This window comes from Pteropus alecto, unplaced genomic scaffold (assembly GCF_000325575.1).
Source record: "Pteropus alecto unplaced genomic scaffold, ASM32557v1 scaffold3, whole genome shotgun sequence".
NCBI classification, from domain to species: domain Eukaryota; kingdom Metazoa; phylum Chordata; class Mammalia; order Chiroptera; family Pteropodidae; genus Pteropus; species Pteropus alecto.
This window is the reverse complement of record NW_006442484.1, coordinates 13,424,295-13,443,665: the sequence shown is the minus strand read 5'-3', so window position 1 is coordinate 13,443,665 and position 19,371 is coordinate 13,424,295. Positions and strand designations below refer to the sequence as shown.

At 43.5% G+C, this 19,371-nt stretch overlaps 1 protein-coding gene across 8 annotated transcripts in view; it reads right to left on the bottom strand.

The window, feature by feature from the left end:
• Positions 1–19,371, bottom strand: part of MGAT5 (mannosyl (alpha-1,6-)-glycoprotein beta-1,6-N-acetyl-glucosaminyltransferase) — a 330,189-nt gene that overhangs the window by 187,063 nt on the left and 123,755 nt on the right. For all 8 annotated transcript variants that reach the window (XM_015596648.2, XM_025039242.1, XM_025039241.1 and 5 more), the window contains 2 exons: positions 17,779–18,149; positions 2,434–2,598 (listed from right to left, as the gene is read on the bottom strand). In XM_015596648.2, coding sequence (XP_015452134.1) covers positions 2,434–2,598; positions 17,779–18,019 — 406 coding nt within the window. In that variant the 5' untranslated portion in view covers positions 18,020–18,149. The remainder of the gene's footprint in view (positions 1–2,433; positions 2,599–17,778; positions 18,150–19,371) is intronic.

Below are 19,371 nucleotides of genomic sequence, written 5' to 3'. Positions count from 1 at the left end.
GCTATGACAAGAAGGGTGTGAGGACCACCTGCACGGCCATGGGTCAGAGAGAGGGCACAAAACAACGAAAAATATATGTCAGTTGAAAAAATGTAAAGGACCCTCCAATCTCTGGGGGAAATAAAGGAGGTTGCCTTTATTCTTCATTTCACATCTGTATCCACTGTGGCCAATACAGCGTCTAGGGAAGGGATGCATTATGCACACACGCACACAGAGGGAGGAGCTGCTGCTTCTTTTTACAAATACACAGGTCAACCAAAGGAAAAGACCCACAGACATTAAAAAAACAAAACCAAAAAACCAAAAAACCTCATCCTTATTAAACAAGTTATTAAGAATCCCAGAAAACTATCAGCTCTCTAGGAAACTTGAGTTTACCTTCCTGTGAGAAGCCTTCTATAGTCTCTTCTGCTTACAGTGACCACAGTTTGCGTTATTTTATGCATATGCATTATTTTTCTAATTGGCTAGCCAAAATCTCAAAGGCATGAAGTATATCTTTCTCTCTCTCTCTCTCTCTCTCTCTCTCTCACACACACACACACACACACACGCACGCACGCACACACATGAAAGATACAAAGCAGTTACACACACACACACGCACGCACACACGCACACGCATGAAAGATACAAAGCAGCGAGAATAAGGTTAATTATTAAAGGCATAGCTCTAAATTTTTTCCCATTTCCCCCCAAGGGGGAAAAAACCCAAAATACTCAGTCCTTTAAGTATTAGTATAAACACAGGACCGGTGGAACGGTGCCATATCTAAAGGAGCTCCACTCAGAAGCAATGATTTAGAAAATATACTTGAGAGAGATTTGTGAACTGAGTAAACTAGCTTAATATATGGGGCTGGGATCTCATTTGAAAGTAGCCGCCAACACCCTTCATGTCATTCTTGGAGCTCTACCCACCATTCTGTACCCTGAGACTTGGAGGCCCATTGGGGGAAAGTTTGCCCAAGAGCCTGGCTCAGGAACAGGACAGCCAGAAGCGGCAAGACCCCTTATCGGGGAAGAGAACGACAGCACACATGTTTACGTGGTTCCTACAGGACAGAGGCGGTGGGAGGCAACAAAGTCAGAGGCAGAGCACTCCGCCCTACCTCCAGCTCTGTGAGAATGCAGAACTGCCATGAAATCAGGACCTTGTCAATAGCACTTCCTAATGGGGATGGGGTGAAGGAGTGGAGGCTGGAGAGGCATAGGTTCTATTTATTAATAAGCAGCTCAACACAGTGGGAGGTTTTCTTGTCTAATTACAGAAGCCGTTGGAAACTGCAGAGAAGACAGGATTTATGGCCTAGATGACACTGCCTCTGTGTTGTAATTAAAAGTTACTTTTAATACCTTTAATACTTTGGATTATTAGAAATTTAAAACTTGCTAAAGGGAAAAGAACATAAACAGGTACTACAATAAGCTTGCATAATGTGAAACAATTAAATGTTTTGACACTGGAGGAATCTCTCTCGATTGGAGAATTTCTATAAGGCGGAGAAACAAGCCAACAAGTGTTGTAAACTAGGTTTTAAAAATTTCAAAAGTAACCCAGTTACTTATTTTATACATTAACAAGAGTTTGGATACCACCTACCAGGAGTATAGGATTCACAACCATCCACCCAAAGCACCTAACCCTAATCCTCCAGCTCTTGGCTTTGTCCTGGGTCCTTAGGAAACAACAGTGGCCGGCCCAAGAAGAGCAAGCCCTGGCTTAATCACAAAGACCCAGAGGTCAACCCAAGGGCAGTGTGACGGGGGTCCAATGTGAGCTGTAGATAATATATGCTGTGTATGATTCGGGCTTTGTTTTTAATCTACTTCTCTTCTCTCACACAAGATTCCAGTTTCAAGAAGGGGCCAGACAAAATGAATCCCAGTGCGAAGTGCATGGTGGCATCTGTGAGCGGCTACAGAATCAGCCCAAGATCAGGCAAGGACCATTTAATTCCTAAGTGCCATTTCCAGAATTTCTATTTCTCCATATACACACAGGAGGCATTTTCTGCAATAGTGGCTCTTCTTTAACAACTGGGAGGAGAGACTCTATTATATATAATAGACTTTTCAAAGTGCCTGATGAAATGGGGAGGAGGAAGGAACCCTCACCGGCGTAAGCTTCCCAGATAACCTCTGTATTTCAATTATCCATGCTATGAATCTTCTCATTAAAAGTGAATTCCAGAAGCTCATCATGTGAAATATGTCAAAGAAACCACCACATATCACACATCATGATGAGACTATAAAACCATTTCAACATCTGTTATTCGAAAATAAATTTAAACTTAGATTTACAGGGGCCGTACCAAGTTTATGGGATGTATTTTATACCACTAAGGACCACTGTGCTTCTTTATTCTTTTCTCAGTTCAAATCAAAATTCAATTCCATGTCAGGGCATAGAATTGCCCTTCTTACCTGCCACATTAATTTTCTCAAGTGCTACCAAGCTGGGAACAGCTGTAGTGGAGTTGGTTGAGTTTGTTCCTGTGCCATTGACTACCAGATTGTCCACCTTCGATTCTAACTTGCCAATGCGCTGCAATATATTATCCAACAACACAGCAAGAGTTTTCTTCAGATCTGTAAAAAAAAAAAATGCAGATGGTTTAAAAATCTTTTGGCCAATGCATAGCTGTTCAACACACACTCTCTCATTTTTCTCTCTCTGACACTAAGAATAAAAAGTGGCACAGTCAAAAAGTACTGCCCTGAGACCCATCCTAACAAACCCCATCTCAAAGATGACAGGGGCCATCTTCAAGTGGCCCAGAAAACACCAAACTGGTCTGTTCTGGGATGCAAGTTGGGCAGTAAATGACATACAATTATTTCTAGCTACGAGGCTGATAGAGAAAACTCCTTGTTACTTAAGCATCCTACCAAAGCACTCTATTCAATTCTTCCTCCTTATAGCATGATGGCTACTGACACACAGAATGATAACCCCGAAGTGCAGCAAAGTCCTGAAGTAGCTTCTGGGTCAAGTTCATTTTTATTTTCAGTGCTGTGTACTCTCGTATATCCCAAGTGTTTTGTACAGTCTTTATTTCTGTGGTTACATATGGTAATAATAAAAGCTACAGTTCCAGATTTCCAAGCATGCTGGATAAACCGGTTAACTATAATCAGATTTAGAAAACTACTACAAGTCCAGAGTCATTCATTGTTCAAGAAATATTTATCAAACAACTATCACGTGCCAGGCACTGCTCTAGCTGCTGTGGAGATTCCCTCCTGGTGCTTAGATTTAAGAACTGATTCTCTTTTTACACATCTGACCGTGAGTTAAAGAGTAGTACACTTCCCTCTGGACAAATAACATCCTCGCACGTACGTAAGCATTTATTAAGTTTGTATATGAGGTATTCCACATGCACACAAAGAGACTAATTTAGCCCTTCTCCTCTGGAAACTCATAATCAAAGCAAGATACACAGATTTGTACATGTGGGAAAGGCAGCAGGACAACAGGATAGCTATGCATACAAACAGAAGCCAGACTCATTTATGAATTGGGAGTGGGCCAGAGCAGCAGTACACAGTGTGGGTAGCAGGATGTAGTAAAGTCCTGAATTAAGATAGCAACACAGCAAGAGTTTTCTTCAGATCTGTAAAAGAAAATGAAAAAGAATGGAAAGTTGCTACCTTCCATTCTGCTGGGAACAGCAAACGTGCTCTGAGCAAGTACTCTGATCTGGCCAGGAAAGAAACACACACCTGGTTAATTTACCAACCCCAGGGCACAGCCGACCAACTTCAGCCAAGCTGCATTCAGGCTGCCCTGCACAGCCAGGTCAAGAGAGAAACTCATCAGAACAGAAACACAGATGTGTAATTAACACGGAAGTTTGTGTTCCCAGAGGTTTACAGACAGCTTCACTGGAGCTGATTAAAAGCTATAAGCAGAAAGAGAGCCCACATCGTTATCCTGAAAGTCTGGTTTGACGGGCTTGGCATCATCTCATCATCTCCCTGACACATATCAGATTTTTTTCAAGATGTTAAGATCTGTAACAGTTCATTCATTCATTAAGTCTAACAAACACCTGATGAGGCCTATTTTGCTCTTCAGTGCGTATCTTACCTATAAGCAGTAAGACAAGCTGGCCATGGCATTAGAGCAATAGGGTCAAAAATATAACAAAGAAGGGTAGAAGGGAACTAACATTCCCTGAATGCCTTTTATGTGCCACACACGTATATAAGAAATCCTATGTAATTTCCACATTCTCCATGAGGTAGTATAACTTCATTTCACAGATAAGAAAACTGAGGCTCACAGACAGGAAATTACATGTTTGTGGTTACAGAGATAGTAAGTCAGAACGGGCACTTGACTTGGGTCTGCTTAATTCCCTGATGCCTAACTGGGACCAGTCAGAAGTCAAGAGCCAAGGTAGAAAAAGAAATCGAGTATGAAATTCAGTGTCTTTCATCCATAGCACAGTGGTTAAGGGCCCAGACCTGAGAGCCAAACTTCCTAGGTTTGAGTCCTTGCTCTCCATTCCCGTTTCTTTATCTGTAAAAGAGTGACAATAACAAGCCTGCTTCTTTGGGGTGGTTATAAGGGTCTAATGAGTTATCATTTACAAACTGTTTTAAACACTGCCTGGCACATAATAGGCAATATATAAGTGCTTGTTAAATATACAAATAAAAAATAAAACCATTCTCTAGAATATGCTCTCATTCGTCCTAAAGAAACCTCCCTCTGGGTAATGCAAAGCTCCATCCCTTTATCCAGAGTCATGAGATCACTCTGCTCCGGGGGCTGCAAGTCCCACAGTTGGTATGACTCACAGTCTGTCCCTGGCACATCATTAGCTGGCATGGACAGCGGGAGTCAGCCACCAGTTCTGCTCTTACACTAAATCTAAGGCACTGACTGGTTCTCTAGAGTTCTGAAAATTGCCAGAGGCCAGCCACACAGATGGGGGCAATAGTGCCACTGAGAGGTGGCTGTATTCAGAACAGAAATACTACTCCTCAAAGGGTACAATGTCCCCTAACTCCAGCCTCTTTGCGTGGAGCCTGAATCATAAGCCAGGGAGTTCTGTGTAAAAATGGTATTTAACTATTATCGCTAGTTAGCCAGGCACAGAAGCTGGGCTGTGTTTGTGTTAACTCAGGGTTTCTTAACTTCAACTCTATTGACACTTTGGGCCAGATAATTCTTTGCTGTGGGGGACTGCCCTGTGCAATGTAGGGTGTTTAGCAGCATCTCTGCCCTCTCGCCACTACATGATGGTAGCAATACCTCCATTGTGACAAGCAAAAATGTCTCCAGACATTGTCAATATCCCAGGAGGAGGACACGATTATCCCCCATTTGAGAACCACTGATTTAGGCACATTCTCTCAGCCTTTGTCTTCCTCACTGCCCCTCTGTACAGATATCAAAAGAACTCTGACAGAGGGGTTATGGGATAGAAAATGGAAGTGCAAAAAGCCACTTGGCAAACTTGCATGATGTGTGACTTCCATTCACTGAGGCACTGGAGGCACTGCTACAAATATCATGGGAAGCACCATGACAGAAGTCAGCCTTCCTGCCTGTGGAAGAGTTGACAGGAGCCTAGCTTGTGCTGATGGTCTCTGGAGGGCTCCTAACCTTTTGCAACAATGTTAAAAGGCAACAGGACCACTGGACAGAGTCCCCAACTCATAGTTATTAGTGGAGTATACCTTACATAGGATACAAAGTTGTTACATCAGCATTAAGAAGACAGTCTTTCTCAATTCTTAAAATGCAGTCCATTTATAAGTGTGATCTATCTTGTTGACCCCACCTCGCAGAGCTGGATCTTTTGTGACTCTGACATGGTATAAATAAGGGAATTCATGATGACAAGAAAGGATATTGACAGTTGCCACTACAATTACCACCCCGATACTACTAACTACTGCTACCACCACCATTGCCACCATTTTTGAGCTCTTTCTAGGTGCCGGCTGCTGTCCTAAGTACTTCTCATGGATTAACTCATTGACTCCTGCCAAGACAGTAGGACAAATGCACTGTTGTTTCCACTCCCATTTTACAGATGAGTAAACCGCAGCACAGGGAGGTTAAGAAATTTTCTCCAGGTGACTGGAGATCCAGGGTTCATACTTGCAGTCTGGTTCCAGAGCCAATGGCTCCTATCTGCCATGCTACAATGCCTCTAGAGAACCACCACGGACCTGCCAGCCAGCAAGCATCTCTGACCTGCTGCTTCTTACCAGGGATTAACCTCTGGGCATCTGCCATGTTAAATCCTATTCCAACCACCCTCAACACTTCCTGATGCCACTGTTCTGTAAGAAATTTCAGCACTAAAAATAATAATAATAATAATAAAATATGCCTTTCCATGCCTTTTGCCTTAAAATGAAAATGGAATATAAGGCTACCAAAAACCTTAGACTCTATAGACACATCACCTGGGTAGGCATTTTTTCTCTCCCAATATGAAGCTATTGGAGTAGCGATTTCAAGGCAGTCTGACAGAAGATAAAAGGTACTATCAATAAAACATACAAGGGCAAAATGATGCCAAGGCCATCTGTGTATCCTTATCAATGCGCACAGAGCTGGCACATTATAGTACTCCATAAGTTTGTCATACATAAGTGAATGAACGAATGAACCAACAAATAAATGAACTACAGTCTCCCCACAAATAAGGCTATATAAATTATACCTTTCTGGGTAATAAAATTATTTCTCACCTTTGTATTTTACAGCTCAACTTGCAAAAACTGTTAAGAGTTTTGTTGCAATTTTAAACTAATACCAGAGTATTTTTGTTTGCTTTGTCTTAATGATCACCTATTAATCCAAGAAGACTATACACCCAAGAATAATTTCTACAGAGTTTAAAAAAGAAATGAGGGTGAAAACATTCCTCCAAATTCTAATATAATTTTTTTATATTCATCACTATGTTTTATAGCTATTATAGCAGTAAAAGGTGTCCTCAGCAGGATAACAATTTTCAGTTAGTAACAAGCTTTTAAAATTTTATTTGCGCTTCAAAGCCTTAGCCATAAAAATTTAATCCCAACATTACTACCTTAACTCTGTGTTCCTAAAACTTACTGTACATGATAAAGATGAGATTGAAGTATTTGAAACATCTAAAATGTCCCTCTGGAGAAAGTAAGCTTTGGTTTCTATCATGCTAGAAGTTCTCTGATAAAGGGTGAGATCAACAAAATCTCACAACAGGTGCTCTGACAACTCTAAGTTTTTCTTTCCAGGAAGCCATGACATTAGGAGATAAGAATGGGCTGGAAGATGTTGTCACATCCTTGAACAGGGCAGCCAAGGAGATACACTGCCAGCTATTCGCTCCTTTGCAGCTGGAGTCCAAGAGGATAGGATCTCAGTAGAAAGAGGGGTCTTGCTGGTGGAAAAAGGTTTACAGGCCTTTCGGCTAAAGCTGTGAGGCTGGGTGCTGAATCCTGATTGCCCAGATCATCAAGTCAATCAATGTTTGAGGGATTATCAAGAAAGGCTGTGCTTGGGGTCTATGCTGTCCCCACCCCACTCCCCTGGGATATGGTTCCTAAGGCAGTGGTTCTTCAGCCTGCTGTCCCTCAGGCTCACCTGTGGAGTCTCAGTTCCCAAGCCCCATCCTCAATGCACTCGGTGAGAATGTGCAGAACCCACATGTCAAGGATTCTGGGCACAGCCATGGTTAAGAACTATGTTTAAGGTGTAGCTGCCACAATTCACTAGCACAACATCAACTGTACAGTGAGCAAAGACTTACATCTGAACCGCCAAAAATTATCTGTATCTGTATTTGATCCTAATGCAAATATCTCTTCACCATGGGGGCCCCCGAGAGAAAGAATGTGAACAGCAGAGCGGCTTCGTTGGAGGCTCCAGAGAAACCAGCAAAGACAGGGTGTTAATGAGAAAGGAAGGTGCTAATGAAAAAAGAATTAACCCCAACCTCTCACTCTCGTCAACTGCCAGGAATGTCAAATTTCATAAGTTATACATTTTAAAATTAATTTTAAAGTGACTTTTCTATAGAAAGATAAAAGTTATAGTAATGACCAAAATACACTCCATTCATTATGTACAAGAACATTCAAAGCAGAGTTAGTGATAAAAGAGAATAGTATTATTTATCATAGATAAGAACTGGAAATTTCCCAAATATCCAACGAAAAGATTAAATTACATTATGTCCCTTCCTTACTAAGATGAAATAAATCGCTAGATTGGAAATTAGAGAGGGCTGAGAGCAGATCTCTTGTCATCTCTGTTTATCACCACTAGCTACTAACATCAGGAGCTCAATAAATATGTATTGAATGAATGATTAAAAAGGAAAAGTGTATGGCCATTAAAAATATCTAATGGCATGAGAAAAAACAATGATAAATTTAAAAAGCTGTATATAAAATACTCATTTTTAAAAACGAGCATACACATACATATCTGCATTTTATAAAAGGACTGGGGGAAAAACAAACTATCTGGATTTGAAGGTGAGGAGTACTTTATTCTTTACTCTTTTATTCTTCTTATCCCGGTTTGAAAGTATGGAGTATATTGCTTTTTATTTGTCTATATTTGTAAGACTATAAAGATGGGCTTGGCATCACTTCGCCTTTGTGTGTTTTATTGACAGTATCTTTTTCTTGTTTTGGACTGCCTTGGAATGGTGATTCAACTAGCTGCTTAAGTTATGAACTTTTCCCCTTTCACATTGGGAGAGAAAACATGCCTACCCAAGTGATGTGCCTAGAGAATCCAAGGCTTTTGATAGCCTTCTATTCCACGTGCTCTCAATTTTATGTAAGCATTCACATTACTCCCACAATCACAAAGGCATTCAATGCTATTTTAAAATGTATCTGGTACAGTAACTTCCACCCTCAGAACTCAAAGATACTAGTTACAAGTGCCCTAATGTCAAATAAGCAGATACCCCCAAGAAACGTCTCACTGACTCTCTCTGCCTTGTCTCATTTGAATTCTTAAAGTAAGTCGCTTGGGTCCTGCACCTAAACTCACTGCCGTCACCCTGCAGTTGTTGCAGACAGCCAAACCAGGGCACAAAAGGGCATTGAATAATCAATGCAAAGTGACAGAGGAGCTCAGATGCTCAGTATCACTGACTGATGTTCTCTCCTCAGATGGAAGTATGGATTTAAGCTTTGTACCTAACAGCGAATGTTGTTCCTGAGGGGCTGTAGGGGAGCTGTCACTACTATTTCAAGGAATTTTCTAGGCATCAGAATCTGAGAAAAGAGCATATCTAGGCCTGTTGATGATATCGAGTGCTTTATGCAATCTGCAAATATCCAAAATGGAGTTCTTGGGCCGTTCTCTCAATTTTCCTAACACTTAGTCAGCTGTGTGGAACAGGAGTCAAGTATTTTAGCCCTTTGTACAGAAAAAGACTCAGGCTCTGAGGGGTGAAGCCCATTGTCACCCAGGGTCTCCAGCCGGAATCCAGAGTATCTTCCCTGTCGGGAAATGGCAGCCATAACACACATGACGACGTCTAGCTCAACACCCTGTTATCAGAAAACGTCCCCCTAACGTGCCGCCTTCAGAGACCAAGTGGGTTCACAGCATATCTCACGGGCCACAGACGAAAGCCTTCTCTTCTGAACAGAACAATGACAATCACTGTTTCTAAAATGCCAAAGTCACTTTGTAGAACACACTTTTTGAAAGGGACCCAGTGAGGAACCCACCAGCATCTTCCTAGAGTCCAGAGCAACAGTTCTCACAACTCTGGCCAGAGTGGGGCCAGGCATGGCTTTTCTCAAATCTGCCTCGGATGATTCCGGGACAAGCCTGCCCGATCTTGTGCAGAAGCGGGTGGCAAGCCTGCCTTCCTCTGGAGCAGAACTTATTTCTTATGTCTGGTTGAACCTCATACCCAGAAATGCTAAGAACAGCTACATAAGCAGGTTCCCAAAGCCCTACATTCAAATAAATAAACAATGTCAGGTTTACACAGGCAATTTCGATTGGGTGGTAACAGATGCAGATATATGCAGGCCAAAGTTAGTGATAATTCACATTAACAAATGTTCTTTACTAATCTAAAGTGCTCTAACAATAGCTTGGTCACATGGAATCCTTACAACAACTTGGAGATTAATCATATTATAGCCTCTATTTCAGGGGTCCCCCAGCCCCGGGGCCACAAACTGGTACCGATCTGTGGCCTATTAGGAACTGGACCGCACAGCAGGAGGTGAGTGGTGGACCAGTGACAGAAGCTTCATCTGTTATTTGCAGCCACTCCCCAGAGTGGCTTGGGTCCTGCACCTAATCACCACCCCAGCTCCACTTCAGATCATCAGGCCTTAAATTCTCATAGGAGCACCGGTCCCTGGTGCCAAAAAGGTTGGGGACTGCTACTCTATTTTACCAAAGAGGAAGCAGGCTCTTAAAAGATCAGTGACTTGCCCAAGGTCACACATTTAGTAAGGAGCCCTTCCACAAGCAACATAAAACACGCTGTGACCGCCTTCCAGAATAAACAGTGGTTCCCATGTCAGGATCATGCATAACAGCTACTTGGAGCCTCCTGGACATGGACTCCGCAGGGAATGTCATCTCGTTTCCTGTCTCACTAAAAACATTACTTTTGTTTTCAAAGTAGCCCCCAGCTGTAACTCTACCATACTGGGGAGAGGGGGGAAGGTTAGGAGTGGGGCGCAGTGCTGCTATTCACTTGTAGTTCCTATGTGCCAGGCTTGTGCTAAGCCTTGGTGAACAAAATAGACAAAAATCCCTGCTTTTTGGGTGTTTACACTCTGAGGGAGAGAGATGATAAACAAATACAATAAATGCGATGATGGGTAGTTTAAATGCTGTGAAGAATGAGAATGTAGTGTAGGTGTTGGCCCTACTTCTAAAAGAGAGAACAGAAGGAGAGCAGGGAGCAAGCCATCTGGAGAGAAGGCACGTAGGTGGAGGAAAGAGCCAATGCAGAGACTCGGAGACAGGAAAATGCCTACCATCACCCTACAGCGGGTGTTAGAAGCCAGCTGTGGTGCCGAAGCAGACATGAGAAGGGTGAACAGCTCTGTAGGGTGGCCACAGTGGCAAGAGGTCTGCCCAAGCAGTTCTGATGGAAGAAACATCAAGACAGAGCTGGGAAGAAGGACGAGCTAGGGCCACCAAGCCAAGTGAGGAACTGTCCTTCAGGGATCCCTCACGCATGCATTTTTTTTCAAGTCAGCACTTGAAGCACACTTAAAGTGACGAGGCATAAAAGAAAAGGTCTGTTGACAAAGGGAGTAAAGAACGAGCCTCCAGCTTCTCCCAGACACCCATATTCTGACTGTAATCTCTAAATACTCCGAGGCCCTCCTCGACTGCAACTTCCGGACTCGGCTGGGTGTACTTGTGAAGTTGGCCTGGCTCAGAGGGGGATGCTGGGCGGGTTGGACCTCTACCACAGAATCACTGGAAAAGCTCCAAGCCCCAAAGAGGCCTGTTTTTAGGTTCCAAGCTTCTGAAAAGCAGAAAGTCTTTCCCTTAACCACAGCAGCCACGTCACCGTCGAGTAACCAAGGCCTCCTCAGACACACCAAACGGCCCGGCTCTTTTTTCCCTACCAGTTTCACTTCAGGAACCATGTATTTATTTCCCTGAGGGAAGGGAATTTCTGCTTCTGTGATGGTGGTTTTCCACATCATCCCAGCCCTCCAAAAGAACAGTCCCTTGATCATATTTGTAGAAACAGAGGCGAAAAAAAAGAGAGTAAAAAAAACCCTTTCCAGGTGTATAGGTCTAATGAAATCCAACTCAAGGTGGAATGAAACATGTAAAAGTCCTTGTCTGACTCTCGGAACTTTATCTAAGTCTTCAACTCGGGGCAGGGGCTACCTTTCCAGAGCAACCTCAGGCCGCCATGCTAGTACCACGGAGGGGACCTCCCACAGGCTTTCAAGCAGAATCAGAAATGGTGTTAAAGTCTTAGAAATGGGCGCCCTCCTCCCCAGGGCAACAAAGGCCACCTGAAGCCCAGAGCGACTACTGCTCCACTGCTCCTGGCCAGCAACCAAAAGCGCTACCCTGGTTCTTCATCCCCACCTTAAGTTAACAGAAGAACTTCCTTCCTCTTTACCGGCCCTCCTCCCCATCCCCCACTGTGGAGGTGATGGTGGATAATAGGGCCAGGCCAGGCTCACTCACAAGAACACTCATCCCCCTTACCTCCGTCTCCCTCCCATCACACAGAGACCCACAGCCCACAGGGCCGCCCTACACACTGCCCTCTGCCTGCTTCTCAGACACCACCACCTTCCACAGGGGTCCTTGCTTACTCTGTTCCAGCTGCAGCAGCCTCTGTTCTGCGCCCCCTGGAGTGCACATGCAACTCTCGGGGCCTGGCACACACCCGGCCTTCCTCCTGGCCTGCCTCGCTTCAACTTCTCTCTTCCCATCCCACCTAGCTGCTCCTGGGTGTCATTTGGGCTCAAAGACACCTCTTGGGAGAGGTCTTTTTTGACCTCCTCATCCAAAGTAGCTCCTCAGGTACTTTTTGAAAACTCACATCTCCCTGTGTCATTTTTCTTCTTGGAATTTATTACCATCTGACACTCTTTATTATTTCTCTCCTCCGAAGTGAACATAGTCTCCACAAGAGCAGGGAGCTTGTCCACCTTTTTCCAGCTGTGTACATAAAGGCTAGACAGCACTGACATATACCAGCCAATGACACAGACATTTCCCAAAGTGCTAGGCTTAAAGGATGAAAAGCAATCGAGGGGATAGTCTAGGCCCAAGAAATTCAGGGAACCAGAAAACAGGGCAGGATAGGCAGGAGGTGAGGTGAGGAAGAGCAGGCATAGAGACCTGGAAGTGAAGGAGAACCAGGCAGCAAGAGAAAGAGATGTTGGTGGGAAGGGGTTGGTAAAGAGAGGGCCCACATCTGCTTCTGCCTGAGCTAGTACCGGGCTAGAGCAGAGTGTCCCGGAGCCCGGAGAAGCAAGCAGCTGAGGAAGGTCAGGGTTAATCAAATATGGGTGGACTAAAGATGGGTCTCTCTCATCATCCCAGGTTTCCATTCCTCTAACTTAGAGAACACAAGTGTACCAGGCCTGTCCTGTTAGGTAACAGGTGATCACTGGGGCTCAGAATTTGGGTCAGGCCATCGGAGACAGAGATCAATTCACCTCAGAAACAAAAACGGCACTGACTGGAGCGAGTGACACCATTCATGACACAAATCCCGCAAAGTCACTGACAGGCATGGCCCTGACACGCCAGCCTAGAAGAGGCAGTTGGGGCTGAACTAGAGAGGGCTCTGGCTGTGCATGCCCCTCTCGGGAGTGACAGCAGCCCACAGAAATGCCTGCCCCACCCCAAGAATGAATGCTCCAACTGTTCCACACAGGCTGTACGGGACATCTTCCAGGTAGTACTTCTGAATTACCAATCCCAAAAGAAGTTCAAAAGTCTCTTTTCAAATCACCAAAACAAGGATGGGGGAAGGGGAGAAACTGTTTGAAAGTTCTGTGGCTTGAGGACTAAATAACAACAGGCAGCAACCATATTTGAGGTGCTTCACACTCACTGGCCAGACAAGGAATGACATCCCATTCTAAAAGTAGTTTGTGCCTCCAGGGCTCTGGCCACACGGCCAGGATGTGGCAAAGCCAAACCAGAGGGTTCCGAAGCCCGTGCTCCTAACCACTCAACTCTCAACCTGCCGCTGAGAAGAAGCATTTCCAAAGGACCAAGAAACGTCGTATTTGGGCATCTTGAGGTGAATTCAAACGCAAAGATGAGAGTCTTGGGACACCAAAAAATATCCCATAGGTAGAAAGACTGACCCAGGGAATATCTAGATCAGGGACTGACATTTTTGGCAAAGGAGCAGACGGTAAACATTTTAGGCATTGCAGGCTCACGGGCAACTAGTCAACTCTGCTGTTGTAGCAAAAAAAAGCAGCATGAAACGACAAACACATAAACAGAGGGGTGCGCTGGGTTCCAAGGCACTTCCCACACAAAAAAAGGGAGCCGTAGTTTGCTGACCATGCCTTAGACTATGGGAATCCTAGGAAATTGTCAAGTCAAGGAGGAACATGATTAGATGAGTGTTTTCGGAATGAACTATGGTCACTGTTGAAAGATGAAGTCAGCATGTTTTAGATCAGGAGTTCCCAACCCCCAGGCCTTGGCCTGTCAGGAACCGGGCTGCACGACAGGAGGTGAGTGGTAGGCGAGCAAGTGAAACTTCATCTGTATTTGCACTGCTCCTCAGCACCAGCATCATCACCTCAGCTCCACTTCAGATCATCAGGCACTAAATTCTCATAAGACCACCAGTTCCTGGTGCCACAAAGGTTGGGAGCCACTGTTTTAGATGTCATGTGAAATAAATACTGGTATTACCATGCATTTGTTATAAAATTGTTATAAACAGATGAGAGTAGCTGTGTTTCAAAAGAAACTTTTTTTTTTTTACAGAAACAGCCAGAAGTCTGAATTGGACATATAGGTCAAAGTGTGCTGACCCCTGCTGCTCTAGGATCTCAAGTCAGGGATACTGACAAATCAGTAATAATCTAAAATCAGCTATTATAGGTCTTCGAACACCTACCACAGCGTAAAAACCTATTTATAGCACACTGTGAGCCTCTGATAATACGAATATGGAGATAGGAAAAGGGAGGGATCATTTTTTTTTTTTTTTTGGTCTGTTAACTGAATTCATTCAAATCATACACAGATCTCAGCCATATAGGATCAGATCTTCACTCTTTCAGAGCTGACATGTAGGCAGTGCTCTAAATATAGGCTGCGTTTGTGGCAGAAAAAGAGACTGTAAACCCATGACTCATGGATCCTCTTCTCCACCTCACCAACCCAGTTAAACCACCAAACCATCTTTCAGTCTCTGCATCTCCACCTGACATCAACTGCCAGACCTGCGTGCCTAATGATATGCCCATGACCACTACTGATGGATCGCAGGGAAGTAATGTTGTCGGAATGGCTCTCCAGCTTTCCAACACTTGATGTGCACTATACCATCTTGTTCAGTCCATTGTGATGCCCAGAGCCAGGAACTAGGGAGAAAGATAGGCCATCACATTTTAAATAACAACAACAACAAAAAACCAGTTATCTGCTTGAGAACTTCAAGAAGATGGCGTTGTTAGATAGTGTTTTCTGTTTGCACTGGTAATGCAGTGGTTCTCCAAGGTGGGGAGGAGAATAATTTGGCCCCCTATATCTGGAGACGTTTTTGATTCTTACAGCTAGGGAAGTGCTACTGGTATCCCGTGGGTAGAGACACCAGAGATACTGTTAAACATCCTACGAGGCACAAACAGTGCCTCCATGCCCCCCACTCCCACCCCCGCCCAAGAGCAAAGAGTTAATGTGACCAAAAATGTCAATGATGCCGAAGTAAGAAACCTGTCTTAGCAGGATTTCAATACGGTGATGATCTCGATGCCTCAGGCACACATGCACGGTCCAATTAAATTCCAGAAACTCAGCTCCAAAGATCATTTTGACTGACATGTCGAGTTGATTAGATGAAAGGAAAATAGTGTGAGTTAGACTTGCTGAGGGTGCCTGTGTGGTTATTTCTTTGTTATTTTGAGAAAAAGAATTACTTTGCTAAGGGTCATCTGTAAAAGAGAAAGAGGAATAGTCTCTGCAGTTTCTTTGAGCTCCAAAGTCCTATGATAAGCATATGAGGTGGCTGAAATTCTAAAAGACTACTCTGGGGGTTGGTAACTTCCTAAAAACATAACATCTGTGAGGCTAAAGGGCTAAGAACAGATCGCGGTCATTTAGAACATGGGAGAAACCTACCCTAGGACATGTTTAAGAGGAAATAAAAAATCAAAACTAGAGAAACGGAAAGTCTATAAATTTACCATTCATGTGGCTTCTTCCTTCTCATGGAAAACATTTGATAGACTAAAGAAATTACTATTGGACTACTCTCCTTTCCCCCCACATGTGTAACATGGAACGCAGTGAACAAGAAACTTGAAAACGGCATCTGTTTTACTTGTTACTTTTACTTATTACAGATTTTTAATACCAATGGTGAGCAGTTGCTTTATTTTTTCTGATGGTTTACTTACAATATTCAGGCAAAATTAAAGAAGATAGAAGTTAACTTAAAAACGTACCCTCAAAAACAAAAACACAAAAAAACAACCTACTTGTTTTTCAACATAGGCTTTCGAAATGACATCTCCTTTTACTAATCCACTAAATCGAAGGAGATGGCATTTTATTTGGACATTCAAGCCAATGCCTGTAGACACTGCCAAATCTTTAAGGAATAGAGTAAAAGCAGACAGCGTAATCATTCAAATAGTAGGCACTGAAAAAGAATTTCCATATGGTACATTAAAAGCAACCATTTTCTCCTTACACTCCCCCTCCCCCAATATATATACATAAAATAACCAAGTTTCCTGGATCCTTTTAAAAAAGAAAAACATATATACGTAAAACTGAGTATGATTTCCTGTGTTTGAACCCATGCTTCAACCTGTTGCTGTGCATTTTCAGGAATCATCATTTGAACTCCACATATACTTCAGGGGACACTCTTTGATTGGGTCCCAAGAAGGAACACTATTTCTTCCTCATCAGATTTCATTCTTGTATCTCATTTAAATTATACCTCGGGGTCCTAAATCCTGAGGCCACTGAAGTCTCCATTCAATGACCAGACTTGTCACTAACAACAACAGGTCATCCCACAGATCAAGTCCTTTCCAATACTCAGTGACCACAGGAGAGATGGGAAGTGGATTCTCAAAAACACAGTATGATCCACACTTCATCTGCAAGTTTTGTTTTGTATTTATGTACGTTTTTATAAGTACTTTGTGTCTTCTACACCTATATATACATTTGTGTGTGTGTGTGTGTGTGTGTGTGTGTGCGCGCGCGCGCGCATATATAGAGTATCGGAAAGATATACACTGAAATATTAATTGCGGTTATTTCCTATAGGAGATGTGATTTTATTTCTTCTTCCTATCTTTTGCTTGTCAGCAGCATCTAACCTTTTCTATATTAAGCCATATAGCATCTAACCTTTTCTATATTAAGTGTAACAAATAACTATATTAAGTGTAATATTCCGTATGTATATATTTTTTTTACATAATTTCATTTCAGAAAGGATTTAAGGCACCTGACAAAAAAAAGCAACGAATACAAAAAAATTTCTCTCAAAGCAACGCACTTACAGATAAGGGTAAGACACAAGAGCAAGAAGCTCTTAAGCCAAAGGTTAAAGCTCTTAGCCAGCACATCGCCTTAATGTCCTACATAGTGGCTGGAAGGAGGCACACATTTTGGCTCTGAGTTTCTTGGCATCCAGAGAACAGTCCTCCCCAGCCTCCTTACCTCAATCCACCAGTCCTAATTAAGTTTTGTTTAGGGAAAAATAATGAGAATATTTTCGTATATTTTCTGATCATACTCCCAGATGAGATCATGCAATCCAGAATGTGTTGAGGAAGAGAAGCTGGCTGCAAATACAAGCAAGAAAGTGCTAACCATTCTGCCCCATTGCTCCTGGGGCTAAATGTCAGTGTGTAAGAGCTGAGACTCTCCCAGAGGGCATTGCTTTACTTTTCTAAAAGTGTCCCTCTGTGTGCAATTCACTGCCACAAAGGCAGTGGCGAGGGACACACTCAATCTGTGACAAAACCAAGTCTGAGAGCCTCTGGGGTCCTTTCGAGGCAAAGCCACAGGCACACTCGATCGAGAAGCCCCAGAAGCGCAGCACTTACCATAAGCTGTCATGACACCGGCGTATGGTCCATCCACCACATTCCTGTTTTCTTCTGCCAGCGCCTTGATGTACCTCTTGCTGAGGTCCAGGATCTGTTCACGCAGCATGGAGCTGCTCTCAGGCTGAGTTCGCTGCTGGATGGTAAAATGCAGGAGCATCATGCCCCAAATAAAGCCAAAAGTCACGAGGAAAAAGCCCAGCTTCTGAGAGGATAACTTCCACGGAGTAAAGAGAGCCATCGCTCTCCGGCAATTTCACCTGCCGTTGGCCTTTAAAGTGGAGAAGGGAGGAGACACAAGTTCATGGTGGGTTCATCGGTCTCACTCCGGTTCCTGTGTCAGCCAATTTCCTTTCCTCGCTTCCATTTTGCTGTGAAGGAGGAGGAAAGTTAGCAGTGGTCATAGCAAACCTCAGTCAAATAAACCAGAAGCCCTATTTTCACTCAAAGGGTTCTAAAATGTGAACTTCCTTTTTTCTGAATTTGCTGGTTCCATATCTTCTGTTATGATTCAGATCTGTAAGCTAAGAGGGGAAATCTGGCTAGGCGACAAAAAGCTGTACAAATATGAAGGAGGAAATGTGTGTCTGAGTGTGTTAACAGGTGTAGCCGGGCTGTTCCAGTATGGACGAAGTTCAAAACAGGAAGTCTGTTTTGCAAGGTGGAGGAGATGGAAGGCTATTTCACTGAATGTCAGCAGAAACTCAAGTGGAGGGTGGAGCCATACCACCACCGGGCACTTTTGTGCATCTGTAATGTGAGCTTACGAAGTCATTATTATGTGGTCTGGCAAGGATTAGAGCCTGCAGCTGGAGAGGTGAGCAAGAAAGTGGATGCCCCCTCAGGGATAATCAGACAAGGAAAGGGGAGAGAGCCTCCATATTACTTAAGCATGGCCAGCTTTCATTAGCAGTGTCCAAAGACAAGCGGAGTCTCTCGGGGCACCAGCACAGACAGGCTACACAGAGACAGGGGTACCCACCAGTCTTTTCTAGCCACTGTGAGTGAAAGCTGAACCTCACTTCTCCCTTGTACACTTCAGCAGAGGAAATGTGGCACACATGACAGCCTGTTCTTCTGTGGCTCCCTGTTTCGCTCACTTTTTAATAGGGTTAAAAGGCATAGTTTCCTCTATCTATCTCATCGTATAAGGTATACTGATGTTAAATCACTATGTTGTACACCTGAAACAAATATAATATTATATGTCAACTATAATTTTTTAAAAAGGTATAGTTTCAATACTAATGCTAACAGATCTTATCTGGTATCAGCACAGACAGGGTTGAGATCCTAAATCGAGGCTTCCCAACAAACGGGGCTAAAGCATAGGTTGTAAAGGAGTTACAAGTAGGCTAAAATGCCCAGGCCTTTGGCCAGACCCTGGGCCCAAGAACCAGACAGCTTACAAATGACACCATTTGTGTCAAAAGAAAGGCTGAGCAAGGATCTCCTACAGGGGATGTACTCAGAATCTGCATGTTTCAGTTCAGAGCATTCTTCTTCCTAAACAGGCTGAGAAGAAATGATAACAAGATCTTGTAACTATGAACTTCAGTGTCTACAGTGCGGCAGGTGTGTGTGAGTCTTCCT